The sequence below is a fragment of the Sander lucioperca genome, chromosome 10 (genome assembly GCF_008315115.2).
Source record: "Sander lucioperca isolate FBNREF2018 chromosome 10, SLUC_FBN_1.2, whole genome shotgun sequence".
NCBI classification, from domain to species: domain Eukaryota; kingdom Metazoa; phylum Chordata; class Actinopteri; order Perciformes; family Percidae; genus Sander; species Sander lucioperca.
The window spans coordinates 7,293,636-7,319,145 of NC_050182.1; the positions used below are offsets into that span (position 1 = coordinate 7,293,636).

At 38.0% G+C, this 25,510-nt stretch overlaps 1 protein-coding gene and 1 long non-coding RNA gene across 3 annotated transcripts; both read left to right on the plus strand.

Moving 5' to 3' along the window:
* The first annotated feature begins 1,320 nt into the window (after positions 1 to 1,320).
* On the plus strand, positions 1,321 to 13,596 carry LOC116064439. Its single transcript, XR_004108527.2, has 3 exons — positions 1,321 to 1,456; positions 3,593 to 3,604; positions 13,585 to 13,596. It is a non-coding gene; the product is annotated as an uncharacterized LOC116064439 (long non-coding RNA).
* Positions 13,597 to 15,082: 1,486 nt separating this feature from the next.
* Positions 15,083 to 25,510, plus strand: LOC116064098 (alpha-tectorin-like). 2 transcript variants are annotated; one of them, XM_036006647.1, is made up of 13 exons: positions 15,083 to 15,207; positions 16,009 to 16,256; positions 16,495 to 16,633; positions 16,885 to 16,999; positions 17,458 to 17,520; positions 17,680 to 17,888; positions 18,396 to 18,524; positions 21,688 to 21,875; positions 22,542 to 22,696; positions 23,327 to 23,572; positions 23,973 to 24,135; positions 25,055 to 25,177; positions 25,434 to 25,510. In XM_036006647.1, exons 1-12 carry the CDS (start codon positions 15,171 to 15,173, stop codon positions 25,145 to 25,147), a joined length of 1,785 nt encoding a protein of 594 aa, XP_035862540.1. In that variant the 5' UTR covers positions 15,083 to 15,170; the 3' UTR covers positions 25,148 to 25,177; positions 25,434 to 25,510. The 2 variants fall into 2 exon arrangements, with proteins under 2 accessions (XP_035862540.1, XP_031175018.1); XM_031319158.2 differs by having other exon boundaries at positions 16,885 to 16,981.

Consider the following 25,510-nt stretch of genomic DNA (forward strand, 5'->3'; position numbering starts at 1 on the left):
CAAACAATCTGCTTCCTGTTTAAACCGGCACGCACATGCCCAGTGCGTGTGAATGGTCATGCGATATGTGTTGTCAGACGTGTTAATATGGACAGAGATTAGTTCTGCTATGAAGCTAAAACTTGTGTTGACGAAGATCATTTTTGTCCTAATCCTCCAGTTGTCCTCAGGTCAAATTTGACCCATTTTAAACAAGTTTCTATATAAGAAATTTGGTTTTCTTTCAACCAAATTGTCCAAAAACAATTATGTGGATGGTTCCATGCAACGCTCTTCACAAGTAAAATAAATTATCAGTTCTCTACTTTAATTGAATTTGGGTGTTTTCTTCAATTCTATAGCATTTGAAAATAAAAATTGATAAAAGAACGTTAAAAAAAGTGACAAAAGTGTTGCAAAGATGACCAAAACGGAAAAAGTTTTTTAATTTTAAGAAAAACAAAAAGTTGCACGGTCGACGGGAAGATAGGGTTAAGGGTTAAAACGTTGCTTGAAAATGCAGTAATGTAGATGTAGCCTAAAGCAGTTTATATTATTACCAACACATCTCAGAGGCGCGGGAAGATATTTTCGGCAGGGGTGCAGGGGTCCACGGTCCACGTAGAGTCTAAAGATACAATGTTACACAGGCTCTGTATTCTGCAGACCACTCTACCTCTGTCTCCTTTTAAAAACTCACTTTCCCCTCCCCTCCATAAGGTACAGCTGAGCTGACAGTGCGTACAAACTATATCCCAACATAGGCCTACTGCACAGCAAACTCCAAAAACCAGCGATGAAAAAAGTAGGCCTATCTAAATATCTATGTGAATGTGTGCATATAAACTAAAATGTTATTTATATAGTGCAACCAATGCAAATGATATATTATTAGTAATACATGCATAATCAAAATGTCTTGACGCACCAGGATCGGTTTTCTACATGACAATATATGTTTATTTTATTTTAAAAGTAGAGTAAGTGTTCATAAACCGCATAACAGCCAAAAAAAGACCTAAATGCCACAAAGTAACAGACTATGCAAAATCTTTCTTTTCCGACAGTATGTGACAAATTCTAAAAAGTTACAGACTATTCGTTTGGTTTATAATAGGCATACATAAATCACAATCATACTAGGCTAAATATAGGCTACCATCTGGGCCTGCACGGAGGCAGGAAAAAGACACAGAGACGTAAGACACCGTGTCTCTACCTTACAATGATTTTGGTACACCAAACGTAGATTTGCGCTCTGGAGTTTGGCTGATAAACTCACTGCCATGAGACCATGAATATCAGATCATCCAAAATGTTTTTGTGGACGTGAAGCAGTGCCATGTGTGAAAGTCTACTCTGAGTGATAGTGCTACAGAGCCAGGTTTTCAGGCAGCGAAGAGCTGAGAAAGACCTTTCCGAGCCAGCAGTAGACACTGGTAAACAGAGGCACAAGTGGATCAGCTTTTCCACCTCGGTGAAGAACCCTCTTGTTTGTAGATGCAGAGCTGATACAAAGTGAGCAAGTTATTTTACTGAGTGGAATGCTTGTTGTTTGGTCCACCCAACATCCTCAGGAACATAAACAACAACTAGAGATATTTATAAGCTATCGTTTTGCTTATGACACATCTTGTTGTCAGTGTTTTTCTTTACACACGCTGGAAGTCTTCTTAGTTTTCTCTGTGGCTGATGAAACTGCAGACATCACACTCAACTGAGAGCTGCTGTCGGTCTGAAGGTTTCTGCTCTCGTCATCGCAGTGTGGAAACTAGCAGAGCTGCATTACTATACTTTAATGGAGCATTAAACCTCATTTATAGAAATGTTACTTAGAAGCGCAGATAATCTGATGAGTACGCTCTTCACTTCACAGTTACTTTACATTGAGTTGTAAAAGTTGTGAATTTTGCCCAACTTTAAATATACTGTATGTTTCTTAACCCTTGTGTTGTTCTATGTATGTCTGTTTTGCCTGTTCATAAAGCATAAAGTCTAAATTATCACCCAACTATGTGTTACATCTTCTTAGCCAACTTCATTCCACTAATTACCACTAGTTTTACACTTATTTATGAAATTCTTGATAATAAACCTCATTCATATAAATTCTACCTAACTTTTGATTTAAAAAAAAAACAGTAATTATGAATTCTTTTTGTAGTTAAAGGGGTGGTTCAGAATTTTGGACATAGGACCTCATTTCCAAGTTAGCCAGTGTGTTATTTATCAGTGGAGACCGTTTAACACTTTTCATCCAGTTCTTCCAGTTGCAGAGTTCACTGGTGCTAGGCTAGCACAAGTCAACAGTAACAGTCTTACACACTCCATAGTACACCCAAAGCCGGTCTATGGAAAGCCGTTCCACTCCCTATTAAGCCCCATTGTACCGAATTTGGTTGCAGTTCCACCAGAGTTCCACTGGAGGTGATCACGGTCCAGTGCAAAATGAATGGGACCCTATGGAGCTAGACGGCTAAATTTGTCTCTTTCACCCGATTGTCGTTGAGAAATCTCAGATTTGATTGTAGTTTCTGCAAGTTAAACATGGATTATAGGTCGAAAGTTGAATGAACGAGTACTTATGTCCTTTCGATTTCTTACAGGTTGAGTCGTTGTTGCCCATAACATGCTAGCATTCTGCTAATGACTGCTGATTGGTCAGTGAAGGACTGATTATGATCGGAGATCCCACTTGACAGCATCCGAAGCAGAACCAGAATGTCAGAGTGAATATTTCGGCGTGGTCTTTAAAACATTAGCAAACCTCTTTCTAGCCCGTGTATTGACAGGGAGAGTCTAATCTGTCAGCTGTGTTGTCGATGCCTCGAGAGAAAAAAGGAAGTGACTCAGAGCTCGCCGTAAAGCAGTATCTCAGGCCGTATATGTGTGTGACGTCATTGACATTTTAAAAGGCTTTTTAGAACAAAAAAGCCACTTTAAAAAAATCTAACACCCAGCAGTGTGTATTTTCTTAACCTCCCCTTTCGAATGCAACATTGAAAATACTAGACAAAAGATTATATCCTGAGAAAAATGGATTTTGAGGGGTATAGCTCCATAGAGTCCCATTCATTCTGCACTGGCCTGTGAGCGCCCCCTATATGGAATTCTGGTGGAACTGCAACCAGCTCAGAAGCCGGAAGTAACGAGAGAGTGCAACTTCTTCCTTTATTAGAAATTATTTGGTACACCCGAGGCAAATAAATTATAACACCACACTATCGATGTAAATGTCTGTCAGTAATTACCTAAAGTTAGCAGTTAGCCCAGTCAGGTATCTACCAAGAGTGTAGCTATACCGTTGGTTAACGTTGTCACTCTCCACAATGCATTGAACTGTAAGGTTATCTCCACTAACATTGTCAGTCTCAATCTATCAGTAGCAGCTAGGCTAACGTTATGAAAGGGGCTAGCTTTATTAGCTAGAGTAGCCTACCAAAAGTTAATACCTGTTCATCAGTAGCTGTTTGTGTACCACATTTGTTGTCAGTGACTTGTGGTCCTTTAGATTGCAGGGTTTTTCAAAGTCGTCTAGTCTAAAATGATCACTACAAATTCGCAACTTGGTCACAGTCTTGGCTGGTGTCTTGATGTCCAAGCCAGCAGCAAGAAGCCACAGTTGGTTCCTTTTTGGATCTCGCAATGGAAATTTGTGGAAACTTTGTGGTGCCCATCTGTTTGATTTATTTTTACAATTTCTAAATGCACACTGAAACACCGTGTTGCTTAGTCCTTAGTTTCCAATCCAATCCTTCAATACCAATGTACTAGGCTACTACTAGGTGTCCCAACTGGAGTGCGCTTCTCTGTTTACTTTTCGACGCAGTACTACTAACCGGAGCAAAGTAAAATTCTGCCACTGCTGAGAGACTAGTCCCTCAAAATGTAATGCGATCATTGAGATGCAAGGGTAGTTTTATTTCTATTTTTAGAAATCTATATTATTTAGGGCTGTCAAAATAACGCGTTAATTTCGATTAATTAATCTGAGAAAAAATAACGTGTTAAAAAAAATAACGCAGATTAATCCATTCCATATTGACGTTTGACCCGGAGCCATTCTAGCCACCATTGGACTGTAAAATGAAGGAGGGAGACAAGAATGTGCTGCCTGGATCATTAATTTGAACATTTACTTGTAAAAATCTTCTTCCTGCCAACCCTGGCTACTGAAATCTGGAGCCACTGATATGTCTGCTCTTCTCTCTGATGCTCTGAAAGCCTACCGCTAGGTAGTTAACGCTATACTCGACAGCAGCTAACGTTAGCCTACCGCTAGCTAGTTAACACTATACTCGACAGCAGCTAACGTTAGCCTACCGCTAGCTAGTTAACGCTATACTCGACAGCAGCTAACGATAGCCTACCGCTGGCTAGTTAACACTATACTCGACAGCAGCTAACGTTAGCCTACCGCTAGCTAGTTAACGCTATACTCGACAGCAGCTAACGTTTGCCTACCGCTAGCTAGTTAACACTATACTCGACAGCAGCTAACGTTAGCCTACCGCTAGCTGTGTACGGTGTAAAGTGTGACTGTGTTTTACTGTAGAGGACTGTGACTCAACAGCGGGATGTAACAATCTGCAGCTGCCGTCGGAAAAAAAACACAGACGGTGTGTTCAATGAAACTGGTAAACTACAGCTTCGTGGTGCATTTGAAGTTATTGTAAATGTGCAATGCAATTTAATGCAATTTACTAGTGAAATAAGTTATTGTTATACATTATTATTAAATCATTTAATTTTGACCATATGGCCTTAGCAATAAACAAGCCGTTCTTTAATGTCACCAACTGTTGTTTAGTACCCTTTGTTTTCTTTTCGGTTCAGGCACTGTTAATTATGTATGCGATTAATTTAGATTAATTAATCACAGAGTCTGTAATTAATTAGATTAATTTTTTTAATCGATTGACAGCCCTTTATTATTATATCAACACAGACATAACATTGGCGTTATAATTTATTTGCCTCAGGTGTACCGTGGAGTGGGTCAGACTGTTTTTAGGGACAGGCTAGCAGTTACTGTTGACTTGCGCTAGCCTAGCACCAGTGAACTCTGCAACTGGAAGGACTGGATGAACATTTTTTAGGGTATTTGCATAAAAGTGATCCCCATGTGTTTCATATCAAAATGTTAAGAACAAACTCAGCTTTCCGTCTAGTGAGACCCAAATCTGTCCTACAGCATTGTGTGAAGAGATAATTTGGCGCTAAAGCTGAAACAAATTGTTTTGGTACTTGACGTGAGTTTACCAAAGTCTTTAGGTTCACAAAGTAGTGTAATAAATGTTAAAAAAAAAAAAAAAAAGTAGATAAATGATAAACACTTTTTGAGTAGGAGTTTTGTCAAACATTGTTTGGACGCGCCGGTTTGTCTAGTGTTCTCAGAGGGTTAAGATCAGATGATCACAGCCTGTTTCGCGAATGGAACCATCCGTATTATTTTGGGGGCAATTTGGTTGAAAGAAACCCATATTTTTTTACATAGAGACTTTAAAAATGGGTCAAATTTGACCCGCGGACAACATGAGCGTTAAGTACAAATTCAAGGTACTAATACTTTACTTGAGTATTTCCATTTTATCTTCTACCTGTAGTCCACTACATCTCAGAGGTTAACATTGTACTTTTTACTCCACTACATTTCTCTGACAGCTTTAAATACCTTTTAGATGACAGTTTGTCATCCCCTTCCTTTCCAGTGAAAACCATGTCTCTCCAGATGTATATATACTATGACTTTTTTGACATATTATTATTTTGTAATTACTTTTTTTTAAGACATTTTTCTGTATTGATTAGGGCTGGGTATTGTTCAAACATTTTACCGATTACTTTTATAAAATCCATTTTAACAAAAAGAATATATTTTTATTATTATTTATTTTTCAGCTCCTACTATGTGAGCTCTGTGTAACGTAGAGTTTTTCCACCAAGTGTAACGTTAGACAGCCAATCACAAATATTATTAGATCTTGGTAGAAGCATGCTGTGTGTTTATTGGCTCACTGACGCTGATGAAATTTACTCCTTACAGGTATAGACATGTTGTATTGAATGACGAGACGTTTTTCGATACTCGATACTTTAGAGGCAATTGTCATTGCCTAAAAAATATTGAATTCAGTACCCAGCCCTAGTACTGTTATCCTGTTAAATCAAAAATCAGAATCAAAAAAAAAAATTCTTGCCAAGTAAGTAACACAAGGTATATGCCTCAGTGTATGGTGCATACATAAACATATTATACATTAATATGAAATAAACAATACATACAGAAACACTTATATACAAAATAGCTGTTTAACATAAGAAAAAAAGGCTGACTTATTTAGTGAATAGGGTACAAGCCTTCCACCAAGTTTGACATGTGAAAGTGAAAAAAAATGATGGATGAAAGAGAGGAGTGATCATATAGTATTCTGGGAATATTTGTTTCAATTAGGGATATTTCAACTGGAATACCAATTTTGCTTGGATATGAGACATATACCTAAAGCCATATATCTCTGAAAATGGCAGTTTTTCTCTTGCCAAAATTTGGCCTAACTTGGAGCGTTATTAATGATGACATGAATTCCTTAAATCGTCTAGTCTCATATGATACCAACATCTTCACTTTAGCTTTAAAACGGAGCCTCCTAATAGGCCAATATCAGGATTTTATTAATATCGGATCATTCAAATGAAGATTGATTTGAATCGGGAAATTTATTTTTTAAACCCAACCCTAGTCCCCACCAATGTTGGAACAAAACAATAGGCCTTTGGTTTCAGCATTCACAATTTACAACCCCTAAATTAAAGTAAACAGAAGCTAATAAGACCTTTGTGTCTTATTATAGTGAAGGTATAGGAGGAGTCTTTGGCCCAACATCTATTGTTTGTGACAAACTTGTAAGAAGCATGCAAATCATTTAGGTTAAACGTATCATTAAAACAAAAGGTATTTGGTATGTGGAGGTGGGTGAAACCATAGATCAAAGATAGGAACACTCCTACAGCATTCTGGGAAACCTGCTCAGCTTTATTATTACATCCATCCATCACTTTGTTAGTCAGACTATAGGGCAGGTGGATTTTATTATTATTATTATTTCTTTTATATATATTGTGACTTTATTCTCAAAATATTACGAATATACTCCACATCTCGGAGAATATCGGCATACTATACTGTGACTTTTTATGACTTTATATACTTTAAATATATATAAATATATATATATATATATAAATATATATATATATATATATATTTATATATGTATAAAGTATATAAAGTATATAAAGTCATAAAAAGTTATGTATATCTAGTATCTTATATACTTTATATATATATTTTATATACTTTATATATACATATATATAAAAAGTGATGGATGGATGTAATAATAAAGCTGAGCAGGTTCCCCAGAATGCTGTAGGAGTGTTCCTATCTTTGATCTATGGTTTCCTCCACCTCCACATGTCAATAACTGGCCTTCAAAGTGCTCCAAGGTGAAAATACCAAATACCTTTTGTTTTAATGATACGTTTAACCTAAATGATTTGCATGCTTCTTACAAGTTTGTCACAAACAATAGATGTTGGGCCAAAGACTCCTCCTATACCTTCACTATAATAAGACACAAAGGTCTTATTAGCTTCTGTTTACTTTAATTTAGGGGTTGTAAATTGTGAATGCTGAAACCAAAGGCCTATTGTTTTGTTCCAACATTGGTGGGGACTAGGGTTGGGTTTAAAAAATAAATTTCCAGATTCAAATCAATCTTCATTTGAATGATCCGATATTAATAAAATCCTGATATTGGCCTATTAGGAGGCTCCGTTTTAAAGCTAAAGTGAAGATGTTGGTATCATATGAGACTAGACGATTTAAGGAATTCATGTCATCATTAATAACGCTGCAAGTTAGGCCAAATTTTGGCAAGAGAAAAACTGCCATTTTCAGAGATATATGGCTTTAGGTATATGTCTCATATCCAAGCAAAATTGGTATTCCAGTTGAAATATCCCTAATTGAATCAAATATTCCCAGAATACTATATGATCACTCCTCTCTTTCATCCATCATTTTTTTCTACTTTCACATGTCAAACTTGGTGGAAGGCTTGTACCCTATTCACTAAATAAGTCAGCCTTTTTTTTTCTTATGTTAAACAGCTATTTTGTATATAAGTGTTTCTGTATGTATTGTTTATTTCATATTAATGTATAATATGTTTATGTGTGCACCATACACCGAGGCATATACCTTGTGTTACTTACTTGGCAAGAATTTTTTTTTTTTAATTCAGATTTTTGATTTAACAGGATAACAGTACTAGGGCTGGGTACTGAATTCAATACTTTTTAGGCACCGACAATTGCCTTTAAAGTATGGAGTATCGAAAAACGTCTCGTCATTCAATACAACATGTTTATACCTGTAAGGAGTAAATTTCATCAGCGTCAGTAAGCCAATAAGCACACAGCATGCTTCTACTAAGATCTTATAATATTTGTGATTGGCTGAAAAATAAATAATAATAAAAATATATTCTTTTTGTTAAAATGGATTTTATAAAAGTAATCGGTATCGGTAGAATATCGGCATACTATACTGTGACTTTTTATGACTTTATATACTTTATATATATATAAATATATATATATATATATATATGTTATTTGTGTTTCCTTTACTGCTCCATCCCCGAATTTTTTCTCTTAAGCCACGAATCATTTATTATCCAAGAGAGTAGTTTAGTTTTAATGTAAATGTCTTAAGGAGCTCGTCATTAAAGTGACTAATCATATTTTAGTTGCTTTTTATAAATATGTATAAATGTAACTGATCATCTTGTATCAATCGCAGGCCTCTGAATTGAATGAAAGTCGTATCGGGGCGGACTTTGTGATATGAGCAACATTGTCCTCAGGGAGACAACAAAGTCTGATCTTTTCTGAGATAGAAGCTTCTGCTTTGTACCTTTTGGAAGCTATCGATCATTTGTCACAAATGTGTTACAAGCACCCGAAGCACTCAAGTTAAACAGAAGGTATTTTCTGCATTGAGCCGAAAGGCCAGTGATAACCGTGTGAAGGCAGAAGACATGATAGATGAAAGAGATGAGTGATCATAAAGCAATCTGGGAAACCTGCTCAACTGGAATATTTGGAACCCTGTGACATTTAGTTTGTTATTCAGACTTTATGGCAGGTGGAGTTTTTCTTGAAATATTGTGACTTTGTTCTCAAAATATTACAACAATTCTCCAAATCTCAGAGAACACAGACAGCCCGTTTTGAATGTGCAGAACATGTTGAACATTAGAGGAAAAAGTCTTGCCAAAACACATTCAAAGCAGGGGTTTATAAATGCATTTAAATGCATTAATGTATCATTGACGGGAACAGGCGCCACATGCACATTTAAAGAGGTTGCTTCCCCCAAACTAAAGACACAAAACAGGACAGAAGAATAAATCCTGCCTAAACAAGAAAAACTTGATCTATGAGAATAAATATTTAAAAGTTTGAAATATTGTATTTCTCATATTTTAGCCCTATATCTTAACTTGCATCAATGGAGGTGCCTGAGGCCTACGATGTTTATCGCCAACAGTGGTGGAAGAAGTATTCAGATCCTTTACTTCAGTAAAAGTACTACTACCACACTAAAATACTGTTACAAGTTAAAGTCCTGCATTGGAAATGTTTAAGTAAAAGTATGTAAGTACCATCAGGAAAATGTAGTTAAAGTATTAAAAGTAAAGAAGAATCCTCCCATTGTAGAAAGTGTAAAGGATCCATCAGTTGTGTGTTTAACGGTCTGATCATCTCAGCTGGACTTGTAGCCGTTATATTGTTGGCTAGTTTACTTTAGAATCAAACATCAGATTTTATAAACTACATGTGTTCTGTGTGCAGTAATCTTAATGTGTAAAGTAACTAGTAACTAAAGCTGTAACAGATGAATGTAGTGGAGAAAAAGTACAATATTTCTCTCTGAAATGTAACGAAGTAAAAGTAGAAAGTGGCATGAAAAGAAAAGACTCAAGTAGTACAAGTACCTCAACATTTGTACTTAAGTGCCGTACTTGAGTAAATGTACTTAGTTACATTCCACCGCTGATCGCCAACGACTAAGTCTTTTAGAGAAGATTAAACGTTGGACCTTGATGAAGAAAAAGACAAAATTGGTCGAGAAAGATTCACCAGAATGCAGGAAATCAAATGTTTAATGTTTAATATCTGTCATGACCAATGTTGGATCAAAACCTATATCTCTATTTATAGCATTAAGACCATTTTGACTCTTGTTAATGCTCAAAATTTGTAGAGGGAGAACCTCCAGACCCCCCCCTTAAACCTAATATGTGTCCCGTCCTCACCAATGTTGGATAAGAATCCTACGCCCTTATTTTTAGCATTCAGCATTTACGACCATTCAAAAATCTGACATTAAAGGAACCAGAAGCTTATAAAACCTTTGTGTCGGTAAACATAGCGTGAAGGAATGGGAGGAGTCGCCTGACATCGCCTGACATCTGTCATTTGTCACAAACTGGTTAAAAGCACCTAATGTATGTAGGTTAAACATACTTGGTATTTTCAGCTTGGAGCACTTTTAAGGTGACAGACATATCAGAGAGCAGGAGGTTGAACAGGTGCTCTCCTGGGTGTGAGAGGTCGGCAGTGATTGCCCTATAGCAATGTCACGAGAGGAGCGATCATACAGCATTCTGGGAAACCTGCCCAACTGCAACATCTATATATAATATATATAAATTATATTAAAATCCAGGAACATTCATCACTTTGTTATTGAGACTTTAGAGCAGGTGGATCTTTTCTTGAAATATTGTGACTTTATTCTCAAAATATTACGACTATTCGCCAAATGTCAGAGAACACAGACTATTTTGAATAAGCAGAAAGTTTGGAACGTTAGAGAAAAATGTAAAGAGGTGACAGTACTAAAGACACAAAAGAGGACGGAGGAGTACATTATGCCTAAATGTGTGTTAACTCAGCAGATAACTTTAACTGACAATACAAATATTTAAAGCAATACAGATCGCCTGATACTTTACATCATTATATTCCTTATATTTGAATTATTTATGTTTTCCTTTACAGTGCCTTCCTTTCCTTTACTGCTCCATCCCCGAATGTTTCCTCTAAAGCCCCGAATCATTTAGGTTTATAAAAATAACCTTCAACTGGTATTCCCAAATATTGGTTGTGTTCTTGTTTCAGCATGATGAAGACAGTTGGAGAACAATTAGATACAAAACAGGATGTTGACTCTACAGGACGATTATTTTTCTTGGCAACTATCATGTTTTTCCCCAAATGATGTACAGATTTTGAGCATTCAATTATCAAGTGGCTTGAAAAATAGTGCATGTAGCTGCTCTAATTAGCATACAAAATCTTCCTGGACCGGTCTAGGTTTGGGCTGAGCCTCAAACGTTTACAACATCTGGCTTCGCCCCTGATTTCTACTTTAAATGGATACAGAAAAAGCAGAACATTTGAAGAAAGTGTTAAGTTGTTCGGTCTGATACCGTAACTACTGAGGTGATTTAACCCGGAGTGACCTGGCTGACGCGCTGATGTTAACTTGCTGTGTAGCGTTCAATGATCGTCTGACGATGTTGCGTTGCAGAATATCAATATGTTTATTTTGATTAACCAGCAGCATGAAAAGTCCATTCGTTCATGTTTTCAACGTTAAATCCATAAACACATTCAACACAGTTGGAACAAAGAGTTTGGCGCCAATGCGCTCCAGCATCACAGCGGTGTGTCACAGCGAGCGTTAGCGGTCAAAAACCATTTGCCCTTTCCGGGCCAAACACCTGCCGGCAACAATTTGGAGCATACCTTTATAACCTTTCACCAGGTAATACCACAAAATCTGAACACTTGAAAAAACATATTTGGCTCCTACAGAAAGATTCACCAGAATACAGGAACTGAAGTGCTCAAAATTTGTGAGGCAGAACCTCCAGACCCCCGTTACACTTAATATCTGTCTGTCTTTATACGCCCGTGGTTTCAACATTCAGGATTTACAACGCCATAAAAAAATCTGAAATTTAAGGAAAACCGGAAGCTAATAAAACTTTGTGTCAGGTACCATATAATGGAGGTATGGGGGAGTCTTTGGCCCTGTATCTGTTGTTTCTCATGAAGTAGTTAAAAGCACCTGAAGCTCTGCTGAGGAACCCTGCTCAACAGAAAGCAGGTTTCACTCAGACCAATCCATGTCACTAATCTTCATGTGGTCAACATACTGTAGAGCACTGTGGTTCTCAAGCTTTTTTCAATAATGTTCCCCCTTTGAACAGTTTTTTTTAAGGCATGTACATGTGTAAAAAAAAAAGACACGTTCTGCATTTTGTAACTGCAGCCTAACTTTTGTACACATTTGTTACTTTTATATAGCCTATATATATATTTATTATATTTCTGATTATGGCATAGCTATCTCCCCACCCAAATAGGATAATAAGGTAATGGATAAAAAAATAAATAAAAATTGCTTGATCAAGGGTCCGGCCCAAAATAACGGCCCGAGCCCGACCCGAGGTCCGGTCGGGCTCGGGTCGGGCTCGGGTTTGGGCCGAGAATCTAAACTCTAACACAAACTTCAAAAAAACAATAAAAACTTAGAAAACAAACACAGTAGAAAGAAGGAAGGCAACACTAGGGTGACAAAAGTGACAACAAATTCCAAAAAGCGACAAACTTAGAAAAAAAGTGACAAAAACTTTGAAAAAAGCAGAATAAATCTTTGAAAAAAGACAGCAGAAAAAAGTAAGGAAGAAAGGCAAGAATAGGTCAAAACAAACGACAAAACCTTCAAAAAAAAAAGGTGACAAACTTCAAAAACAGACGACAAAAGCTTTGAAAAAAGCGACAAACTTGGAGAAAAAAAAGACAGTAGAAGTAACTACAGCCTTGTAACTGAAAAACATTTTGCTAAAAATGTCACGTAACCCCATTTGAGAAACACTACTGTAGAGGAAGAACGGCCATTGACACAAGCTCTGTAGCCGGCGTCATCTGACCAGCCGGCCATCGACTTTATTGATCCCACACTGGTGAAATTCCCTTGTTACAGCAGCTCAACAAATTCACAACATAATAAAAAATATAAGAGTAACAATAGTAATATGTAGCCTACACTATAAACACCTCTATTATATACAGACAGGTAACAAAAATACACTCTTAGAAATATATGTGCATTAACAGTTTTTGTCCATAGAACGTGAGTCACAGTTGCATTTCAGTTTTTTACATTTCGAAATTGCATACATTTTGCTCCTTCAACTTTTGTCAGCCTCGAAATTTTGTGAGTTGTCGCATTTTAACGTTTTCACAAGTTTACTAACTGAGCAGCTTTGTATGAGAGTATGTTTTATAGGCCTAACCGTAAACAGAAATGTTCTGTATTTTAACTGTAGGTACAGTACACATAATTTCCATTTTTAATTACAGGACAAAGTCCGGGCGAAGAGCAGCCAGTACCTTTTCTGTTATTTCACAGGTTTATTTCTGAGTAATATACAGATATAGAGATGAGATAAGGAGCAGCTGAGTACGAAATTGTATATTTTCACAGTAGGAGGTGACACAGAGTAACAAACAACACATTGTAGGCTACATTGTGCAATTCCTTGAGAACAAATTAATGGAAATGTGTTGGCCCACTACAACAAGTCTGATCTGCTGCTCCACCGGTTGTGGTTAAGGCCCTTGCTCAAGGGTCAGAGTCAGTGATGGTAATAAGGGAGGAAGAGTGTCATTCCCACTCATCCTCTTTCCACATTCCTCTGTGAAAAAAGGAAGTGAAGGACAGCGACTCAGTGGATGCTGAAGGCGACAAAAAGCCAGTTTGGGGAGTAAAACCATTTCGAGAATGTAAAAGTACTAATGTTATGAAGGTTAAGTACATCATTCTTCAAAGGCGGGGCCGAGAAGGACTAGCATAAAAAGAGACGGAGAGAGACAGCAGGCACATCCGACGGGGAGTTGAGTGGTTCAACACTGACATCCGTCTGCAGAGCTCCATCTACCTGCTGCTACACCTGAACACCACACGGTAAGATGCTCTGCACACTCTTCCTCTCTCTGCCTGGCTTCATGTAGACTGTGTCTATTGTGACGCTCCTTAAGGGCGACGGCACAATTATCTGATTCTATCCAGAGTAGGGCTGCACGATATGAGGAAAACGTGCTTTAACATTATTGAATATTCCCATAACGACATTATTTGCGATAAATAAACATATCACAATGTACTCAGCTCTACATTTGTGCTACTTTTAGTATTCTTCTAAACTAAGACATACTGATTGTTGAATTTAAAACAAATTAAAGAAAATAATTTCTAACATTCTTTTACTGAACAAATTGAGCATTGAATTGAATATAAAAGTCACGACTAGTGCAGTTTCCAAAAGATATTTCCGTAGCAACTCAGTTCATCCACGAAACAAAAGTCCAATTTAAAACCCATTTTGAGATTCTAGTGACTTTGATAAAATGCACTGCTTGTTCAAATGATTTGGAATCGTTAATTTTTAGAATTTCAAGTTTATTTTGGTGACTTTCAAAGCCCGATCTACAGATTATTTCAGATTTTTACGCACCAAAATCTTGATAAAAGCTTCACATCTTTTGTCTTTTAGCTGTAACACTGAACTCAGATCAGCTGAGTTTGGACTTTTGGATTTCATTTGTTTAGTTTTACAATATTTTCATCTTATTTTAACCTGGAAATATAGTTTCAGTTTAGTTTTTAGTTTTTCTTAAATATATATTTTTTTAAATTCAGTTTTAGTTCATAAAAATTAAAATATTTGTCACTGCTTATTTTCCTTCTATTTCACTATAACAACCCTGGTTTGTCACTCGTTTTACATTTTACATTCATTTTGTTTCAATTTCATCCAATCATCAAAACCATCCCTTATACTTTATGTATTTGAACATCAGAAAAACGGGGGCCACATTTGGGGCTGGAGCCCAAAAAGCACAGAAAATGCCATTGTACAGGTTGAAGAATGTTATGCTACGCTCCTGAGGGTTATTGAAGGGATGAAATCACTTGTTTTGCCACTCACTATGTGACCTGTATCCCTCCCAGGTCTCCGACACTTTACTGCCACTACTTCATCATGTTGAAGCCGGTTGCATTGCTCCTCCTGCTGGCAGGTAAGCAGCCTTTAAATGTTTCTGCGCTTTAGAATACATACAACCTTCAGTTTAAAGGTGTTTGATGAAATAGAACGGTGTCACTGCATGGGTTTTAAAGGGTAACTTCTTCTTTTTAACAACCTGGACACTTTTTCCCCGTGTTTGTGTGTCTAAGGACTGATGGGAACAACAATCTTTCAAATTGGTCAAATATTAAGCAAGACTGCTTCAGTCGGCAGCGGTCGAAAAAAAATTGTGCATCTTCAATTCCCGTCCACTAAAAGTGCTTTTTGCACCTGACTCAGATTATTATTCTAAGTGTCTGACAACATTATGGAAAGGATCCCTACAGATATAGACCTTTTTGTTAAAGAGTAAAATCCTTTTTGTTTAACAAGAAAAAATCACCATCACCAAACCCACCAGACTCCATGTAACTAATCAGTACTTTTAGTGTGTATAGAGCCAGCATATCTCCACATGTAAATGGGTTAATTGAGGGTTTATTTCAACCAAACCAGAGTGGTGATTGTTGGAACAGTGGGAAGATGAATGAAGATGGTTTTTGATAGTTTTATTTTCTTTCTGTCGACTTTGAATAAAGTGTGTATTTGGATGGTAAAATAACTGTTTATTTAAACGAAATCTGTAGGAGCTACAGCTAGGCGCGTCCTATCTCCTCATTGTTCAGCAGCACCCCCCTATTTAAATGGGTTGACATAGGATAAAACTTCTGTTTTCGTGGTCTTTGTTTTTTTTGTTATTTTGCTATAAGAAATAAAAAGACACAAAATATCTGTCTGTTTCCATCTCCATCAGGTGTGGTCCACACTGTGCCCCCCCCTGTGTGCATAGTGACTGGCTCCACCGTCATCGATTTCTTCAATAGAATCCAGTCGGTCCCGGATCGCTGTATATACAGACTGTTAAGGCCAGTAGAAAGTACGTTTTTAGACATATTGGCGGGTTTCCGGGAGCGAAGCCGTACAGATGTGCCATTTTTGGACTCCTTGACAATAACTGCGGCAATTTCAACAATCTATCTTGGACAAGGGGGAATAGTTCGGGTAAGCTGCCACAATCCATCTAAAAGGAAGTAAAAGTGTATTTATGGCGTGGTTTAAAAATTCACAGTAGATTGTCTTGGTTTGATCAATCAACGGCTACGTATAGGCTACATGCACTTAATATTCAGTTTTTTGCCTTTATTCAGAAAAGACAATATTCTGACTAAGCTGTTTACATGCATGTATGTATTGGTGATGTTTGAGTCAGTGTTTCCTCCACTCATCTGCTGTGATGTAGGTTGATGACCAAACACCAACGCTCAACGCCACGGCTCAGCTGATTAATGGTGTGGAGTTCTCCAAGGACCAGGATGGAGTCACTGTCCAGATGGGTGCATTCACAATCACTTTTGATGGCAACACTGCAGTAATCACAGGTACAGAAAACTAAATCTAGGGCTCCAACTTACATTTATTTTCATTGTCAATTTTCACAGAGGAGTGAAGAAATCAGTAAATATTGACATTTAAGAAGCTGGAATGTGAGAATTTGTACTTATTTCATAAAAAATGACTCAATCATTAATCAATTATTCTTTGCAGCTCTACTTTTCAGAAAGGTGAATTTAAGAATGACATGCTGTCTGGTTAAAAGTCTATTGACTTGTTTTTATTTGTCATTCACCAGGATTTGCTTTTGCTGCAGAAGGCTTGTGTGGAAACCCCACTAACACCACTCAGACCTTCAATCTGGCTGCACAGAAGTCTTCCTCCAGTGTGGCTGGGTACGTCCTAGTCTTAACTTGATGCACAGACTGACATCACCTGCTTATTAATGTTGTATAGACTGAATCACCGTGACTCCGCGCTAACACAAAAACAACTTCCGGGTAGACAAATGGCCGTTGATTTGATTTGCGGAGATATGTGATATATAGTTAAGCCAAAGCACAATGTTTTTTAAACTTAACTAAGTAGTTGAAAACTGCAACTGTTACATTCTCTGGTTTACATATGAGGACGGAAAACGTTCCTGTGCGTCATACTAGGGGGTAGGAACAAACTTACGACATTGTCGTATGGTTTGGAGGACTTGTTGGGTAAATTAGCTCTCCAAGCTAACGTTAGTGAACGTGTTGACATATAAAAGCATCAAACATGCTTTTGAGGTGAATGAGGTGAAAGTATATCCAGTTGTTCCTCGTCACCATTAAATTGGAAACCCTTTTGTAAACAAACATTGTGATTTTTCACCCTCTAGCTGCGAGGTCCTGTACAGCGAACCCCCGAACAATATGACCAACTGCCAACTTATAACTGAACGGTAAGAACCGACCCATCAAAACACACTAAACACTCCTTTCATCCTTAAAACAGGAATCATACATTTCAATGATTTCACTGTCATGTGCCCAGGGATGATACTACTGTTCAGAAAACTGGTCACTGACTCTCATTCTTCCTCTCTGCATGGCTGGAACAGCTGTAATCTCCTGATGCAGGCACCCTTCACTGATTGCCACGACCAAGTTAACCCAGCTCCCTACATAACCGCCTGCGCAGAAACTTCGTGCAAATTCCCGACCGAGGAAGGCCTCGCTCTCAGCTGCCAGTTTTTGGACGCTTACGCCAAGACCTGCAGTCTGAATACCACCATCACACTGGGCGACTGGAGGTCACCGGACGATTGCCGTAAGATTGTCATTCACTTTCACAGTTTTTGACAGAAACAGAGTAAATTGGGGTTAAATTCACTGTAAACAACCTTTAAATTAAGTCGTATCTACAGTACAAGTATAGTCAAATATATTTACAAATTTGGATCAGGGTTTGTTTAGTTTGATTCTACTTAATCATTTCAAGTATTGTCAGCAAAAGACACTTTAAGTACCAATAGTAAAAGTTGCAGAATTAATAAATATTGATGCATGACATTTATTTAATGTTTAATATTTTTATCTACTTTTTTTATTAGTATAATTTTTTATGTCTTGTGTCTGATGCTCTAAAGACTTACTTAAGTTGAGTATGTTGAATAAAAAAATTAAATACTCAGGTAAAACACTTAGTTAAAAATGTTCCTCTGTTCCAGGAGTAGTAAACAAATGGATGTACTTTTTTAAGTGTTATTTTGTGTGTGTGTGTGTGTGTGTGTGTGTGTGTGTGTGTGTGTGTGTGTGTGTGTGTGTGTGTGTGTAGCTGTCCCTCAGGTCCCCTGTATGGAGCTGTACTGCAGTAATAACGAGTACTGCGGCGAGAACAACGGTGAAACCCAATGCTTCTGTCGGGCTCTTTTTGCCACCAAGTACACACCAACAAACTCTTTAGGTACAGTGCAACACATGTGGCATGATAATGGAAGATCATAAAACTTTAAAAAGCACCTGGTGAAACACGTAAAAAATGCAAATTGCTGTTGCTGAACTGCTGTTCTGGATGTGTGGTTTTGTGCAGAGTCTGTTGTGGGTCCGTGTACTTGGCGGCCAACGGATTTTCGTTTTGAAAGGAAAAAAACAAAAACGAAAAACGGCCAGTTTCCCAATTACCATTAGTAAATAGGAAAATAAAAAACGGAAAACAACCCATTATTCGTTTTTTGTTTTGATATTAAAAAACGGAAAACAAAAAACAATCTCGTTATCCGATTGTCTTTGATGTATTTGTAGATGGAACTCGGAAATTAAAATACGTGTGTATAAGTCGTATTCCTTAATTTTGGAAAAATAGACCCGCCCTTCAATAGCATTTATTGGCCAGTACCGCCTGTAAGATCCGTTCTGTGCATGCACATAATTACGTAGTAGAAAACTAACAATGTCCCTGTGCGAGATTTGTACCATGTGTCAACACTTTACGACCAAACATTACAACTTTTTTATTAAATCTTTTTTTATTAAATCTTTATTATACAATAGTCATAGCTACAAACATTCGAAACTTGTCACTGATCCAAAACCGTGTAGCGACATCGTTGTTGTGTTGTTTACGTTAATGTTTTTACCTTTAATACTTCGTCTTGACTAATAACCATAGACTGTCTATTATTAATGTGATGAAGTGTAAACGTACATAAGTGTCCTTTTGAAGATGGGATGACAGCTCTCCCAGCCACCACTGCTGTATACCACTATAGTAGCTACATGCTAACTGCAGTAAACACTATAGTAGCTACATGCTAACGGTCATCTTAGCTGGCAATGTTGTTAAATTCTGCCCAATTCTGGGTCACATTCCTGTTGAAACATGTCCGATTGTGTAGTGTTTGGTCTGCGATTTTTGACGTTAGAAAGTGCTGCTTCGTTCCACTACAATCTAACGTTAGCATACTCATAGCTAACTATTGTACCTGCATGCTAACGCGACATAGCGGAGCATATATAGCTAGCTATGTACGTATGTAGCAGGACTTTGTACCGTAAAAATCACCAATAAAAGCTTCTAAACCAAATACTAAACAAATACAAATACAGTAAAGTGACCGGAATTAGGGATGAAATGTCCAGCAATGAGCTACATAATAGTTAGCTAGGAGTTAGCTGGTCTCTCACAGAGATCTCATTTGTAGCCCTGTTTTTACCTGATACTTTCATAAAAATACAAACACATGAAGTGAGAGGTATACACATGCTTAAACTTTATTTCAAGCATGATTAACCTGAAGCAGGACGGCGTCATGACTTAAAACACCAAAGCAAGGCTTCTAGCTCAGGCTAGCTAGCGTTAGCAAATTACCTTCAAAGTTGCAAAGAAATGATGAAATGTAAAATTTGAAGTCTTTATTTAATTTGCTACATGGTGTTGTACTGGATGGCCGGACGACCCTCCGTATATCATTAACAGATACTTTAGGCAACTCCAGCAAACACCTTGTAAACTTCATCTCTGCCATCATAACGGTCTACTGTCACTGTCTAATGTTTTCCTCCGGTAACCGGGAATGTCCAAACATCCTTACGCCAATGCGTGCATAGAGCTGTGAAGTTTGCCGGTGTTCGCGCAAGCGTAGAACTGATCAGGCAGTGCACATAACGGATTTTACAGGCGGTACGGATCGGGTACTGACAAAGGAATAAGATTTATACACACATTTTAATTTCCGAGTTCCATCTACAAATACATCAAAGACAATCGGATAACGAGATTGTTTTTCGTTTTCCGTTTTTTAATATCAAAACAAAAAACGAATAATGGGTTGTTTTCCGTTTTTTGTTTTCCTATTTACTAATGGTAATTAGGAAACTGGCCGTTTTTCGTTTTTGTTTTTTTCCTTTCAAAACGAAAATCCGTTGGCCGCCAAGTACACGGACCGTTGTGACACCTGATTAGTGTTACATTAAAAACTGGATGTATGGAGCCCATCAGTGACCGCTTAGTTTTAGAATGACTCTGGTTCGGTAGTGAGTTTCCCCATTTGATATCGTCATTGACATTTTCATTAAATGCCAACATAAAACGTTCGGTTACACTTTACTTGAAGGTATCTACATAAGAGTGACATGACACTGTCATAAACGTGTCATAAACGTTTATAAACAAGTCATAAACGTTTATGACATAACGCTTCTTTTAGTAAGTGTCATTCAGTTTTTGTCATGACAAGTTAGGGTTAGGGTTAGGATTAGGGTTCATGTGTCATGACTGTGTCATGTCACTCTTATGTAGATACCTTCAAGTAAAGTGTTACCAAAGTTTTAAGCCTGGAACCAAGCCAAACATTTGATTCGGCGCAAAAGAACAAGACTGTGTACAGAAACGATCATAGATTTCAATGGTAGCAGCTCACTATAGCCGTTCGCCGGTTCGTGGGTACGGTAAACATTTCCATGGTAACAGCGAGCTCCACCAATCAGAGACTTCACTGTTATGCTTAGGATTGTGGGTAGTGTAGTACTTCTCCATGACATCGCAAAAAAATATTTCACGCACAAACTTGTTGCACTAGACTCTCTTCATCAATTCAAATCACACTTAAAACACATCTGTTCAGATTGGCATCACCCAACATAGCTCACTACATCCACCTTGATTTTACTGACATGGTTTTTAATAGTTGCATACCTTTGGTTTTTACTTACTACAGGATTTTTCTATCGATACATTTGTTGTGCTTCTATTGTTTTTATTAATGTGTGTAAGGTGTCCTTTGGTGTCCTGGAAGGCGCCAATGCATAAAATGTATTATTCTATTCTTATTATTATTACTTGTGGCTTCTACAGAAGCAGAAACCTTCGTTACACAACCTCGTAGCTCGTGGTCAGTCTACCTCGGATGGTTTAGACATTATGGCCGATAATCTAAATCCTTATGGAGAAAATAAATGGGGTTGTTACTTCTAAAACCACACTGTTGAGCTCTATGTCTGCCTCCATTATAGCTCAGAATCTGATACATTTGAGTTTAGAAAAACAACATCAGCACAAACTAGCTATGACTTAATTATAGTAAATCTTATAAAAATATTTTTTCTTCTTTGTCCCGTTGGGTGTTCAGGCGACCCGACAGTCTGCATAGAGAACTCTGCCACTCTTACTCTGGCTGGATGTCTGCTCAGTGCCAAAAACATTGACTACACCACCTTACACCTCATAGACGAGAGCTGCAAAGGACACATGGACAACGAGGCCCACATGGTGACTTTCAGCTTTGACAGCAACAACACCTGCGGGACCGAGGTCATGGTGGGTGCTCTCCTCTACTGTTTTGCTCCTGTTTTTGCTGATCACTTCACTGTAGATTCATGGCAAAGTAATGAGGAGTCTCAGCCAGGCCATGAAGTATTTTCTCTACAGTTTGGGCTTCCCTGTTTGGTATGAGAGAGACTAAACAGAGATTAAAAGCAGACAAAAGGCCCGTCTACACCACGAACGATAACTGTTAATATATAGTATTAAAAGTCGATCTAACCCTTAAGTAGTACTCCAGGGACACAAACTGCCGTTTCCTGGGTAAAAGTCTTGTGTTTTCCGCTAAACTTATTCTGGGACACAGACTCTTAAAAACCCTGTGTTTTAGGACCCAACCATCCACCCCGCTACGCAGATCTTTGCACTCTTATACAGCTGCAGTCCATGTGGTGCTGACAGTAATAAATACAAGAAATAGGTACAAATTACAGCGCAGTACTTATCGTAGTTACATATCTGACATTGTTCCACTTGTTAATAGTGATAGAAAGATACATGTGATTTATGAACTGCATGCTACAAATATGGACTCTAAACCCCTACAACAGTTAGTACTTTTCTCTCTCTCTGGATTGTAAATGTCACAGGTGAGCATGAAAAGAATCTGACTGCTGTGATTAAATGAAGTCAAACCCCGTCTGTGTTCCTGTCACAATGTAGAGCAACAACAAAAGCCAAATCATCTACCAGAACACCATCATGATGCAGAACAGCTCCACGGACGTCATCACCCGCCACGACCAAGTCATGATCGACTTCTCCTGCTTGTACACAAAGCCAGACATCAGGAGTGTGTCCTTCAAAATCAAAGACAGGTGTGTGTGTGGAGCGTCACCTGGTTGTTAACGTGTTGTAGTTCAAGTTAAAGCTGCGGTGGACTGTAACTACGTACAATTACTCAAGTACTGAACTTAAGTACAAATGTTGAGGTACTTCACATGGTCTTTTCTTTTCGTGCCACTTTCTCCTTCTACTCAGCTACATTTCAGAGAGAAACATTGTACTTTTTACTTCATGCTATTAATCTGACAGCTTTAGTTACTTACAAATTAAAGTTGTTGCACACAAAACACATGTAGTTCATAAAATACGATGTTTTATTATAAATGAAACTATCTCAAAGATATAACAGCCTACAATTCCAGCTGAGATGATCAGACCATTACACAAAGAACGGTTTGGATCGTTTTCAGTTTCTAAAATGGGAGGATTTCCTGCATTGAGCACTTTTAATACTTTAAGTACATTTTCTTTACTAAATTAAATAGGCTACATTTTCCTGATGATACTTACAGTACATTTTCAATGCAGGACTTGTACTTGTAACACATTATTTTCACAATGTGGTATTAGTACTTTTACTTGGACTAAGTAAAGGGTCTGCACTGAGTTTAAGAAAGCTGAAATGTGTGTGTGTGTGTGTGTGTGTGTGTGTGTGTCTCCAGCTCCGTGGTGCTGCAGATTGTATCTGGAATTTGGAATTACACTCTGATGATGAAAGCGTACACCGACGGCAGCTTCATAAACGTCGTGGGGCCGGACACTGAGCTCGTGCTGGACCAGAAGGTCTGGGTGGAGCTGATGACGGTGGGGCTGGACGACAACATGGTCTCCATAGTGACCGACTCCTGCTGGGCAACCAATCAGCCGTCTCCTAATGCAAGTGTGCAATACAACCTCGTCATCAACGGGTGAGATAAAATTCTTAGGGTCAATCACGGCCAACATGTTTTCGCCCCGATTCTGCGGTGAAATGACATATAAAGTCAATGCAAAGACGCAAACATGCAGCAGCAGTGTGAGCTGAAACATTTGGACCTGAGCAAGAAATTTGCGAGATGCTGAAAAATCTCTTGTATAAAGTACTTGAAAGCAATACTTGATTAAAAGTACAAGTATCTTAAAGGAAAATGGTCACCCTTTAGAATATTACTTTTGAGAGAGCTGACATCAATAAAGAGAAAAACAGAAACAGAATTTCCATTTTTTTTGTGAGGATAATCTCTGTGTGAACGCGCCGTTGTCCACTGTAAGGATCAGCTAGCTACTAATGCATTTCATTATCATGTTTGATTTCCTGTTTCTGAGCAGATGCCCGAACCCCGCTGACCACACAGTGAAGGTGCAGGGAAACGGACTGGGAACATCCAACTCCTTCTCTTTCAACATGTTCCAGTTCTCTGGGAAAGCTCCCGACATCTACCTGCACTGCAAACTGGAGCTGTGTCCCAAACACAGCAACTCCTGCGCTCCGGTGAGCAGTGGTGGAGGAAATACTCCTTTACTTCAGTAAAAGTAGTGATACAACAATGTGAAAATACTAATACTAGTAATAAGGGCAGAAGAATCATCAGCAAATTGTTCTTAAAGTACCAAAAAAGTGAGCGGCATGCGGCGATGACAGTCTAGGCACCAAACGCCTAGAGAAGAAAAAAATATGCATGTCAAAAATGTGAAATACAGTCATGTGAAAAAACTAGGACACCCATGCTAAAGTTGACTGAAAAGAGGAATAAAAACATAATCCTTTGGAAATTGATCTTAATGCCTTAATTAAAAAAATGAGGAAAAATCCAATCTTTAAAGACACCAATTTTCTTTGTGAATGAATAATGTATCGTATATAAAATAATGTTCTTCCTTAAAATACCGGGGGCATAAGTAAGTATACCCCTATGTTAAATTCCCATAGAGGCAGGCAGATTTTTATTTTTAAAGGCCAGTTATTTCATGGATCCAGGATACTATGCATCCTGATAAAGTTCCCTTGGCCTTTGGAATTAAAATAGCCCCACATCATCACATACCCTTCACCATACCTAGAGATTGACATGGGGTACTTTCCATAAAATCATCACTCAATGCAAATCAAACCAGCTATTAGGCTAACTGAGATAAAACCATGCCAATCTCTAGGTATGGTGAAGGGTATGTGATGATGTGGGGCTATTTTAATTCCAAAGGCCAAGGGAACTTTATCAGGATGCATAGTATCCTGGATCCATGAGTATGCGTGTACTTACTTATGCCCCCTGTATTTTATTCCTCTTTTTAGTCAACTTTAGCATGGGTGTCCTAATTTGTTCACATGACTATACATTTAATGGATACACCTGAAGCTAAATGCTGACCTCCATAAAGTCTGACAGCTCACCATCCTCTCGTTCTGACAGAGCTGCAGTGGAAGTGGCAGGAGGCGCAGATCTCTAAGGGCTAAAAGAGCAGATGAAAACCCAGCCCTCATCACTATGGCCTGGAATAATTAAAGACAGCTCCCCTTTTTGATCGATTACATGGTATGTATGAATTTAATTTGTTTTGAATAGATGTACTACTTGTTTAAGTCCGAGGGGATTTGATCATACGGATAATTCAGCTTTTCTTAATGTTAAAAATGTAAATTCTGTCCTGCGGGCGGTCATTAAAATCTAAAGGCTGCATCCTGTCAGGAGCGGGAATGTGATCAGGAAAGTTATATTTGATATTTTAACCTACGTCAGAGACAAAGTATGAATCATGACTCATCACAGTTTTGTCTGGTTGTCTCCTCAGATGGTTCCTGATTTAAGCTTCGTCCCCATAAAGAGCCTGAGATCTCACCGAGCATTTGAAAGTTCATTGTTGCTGTG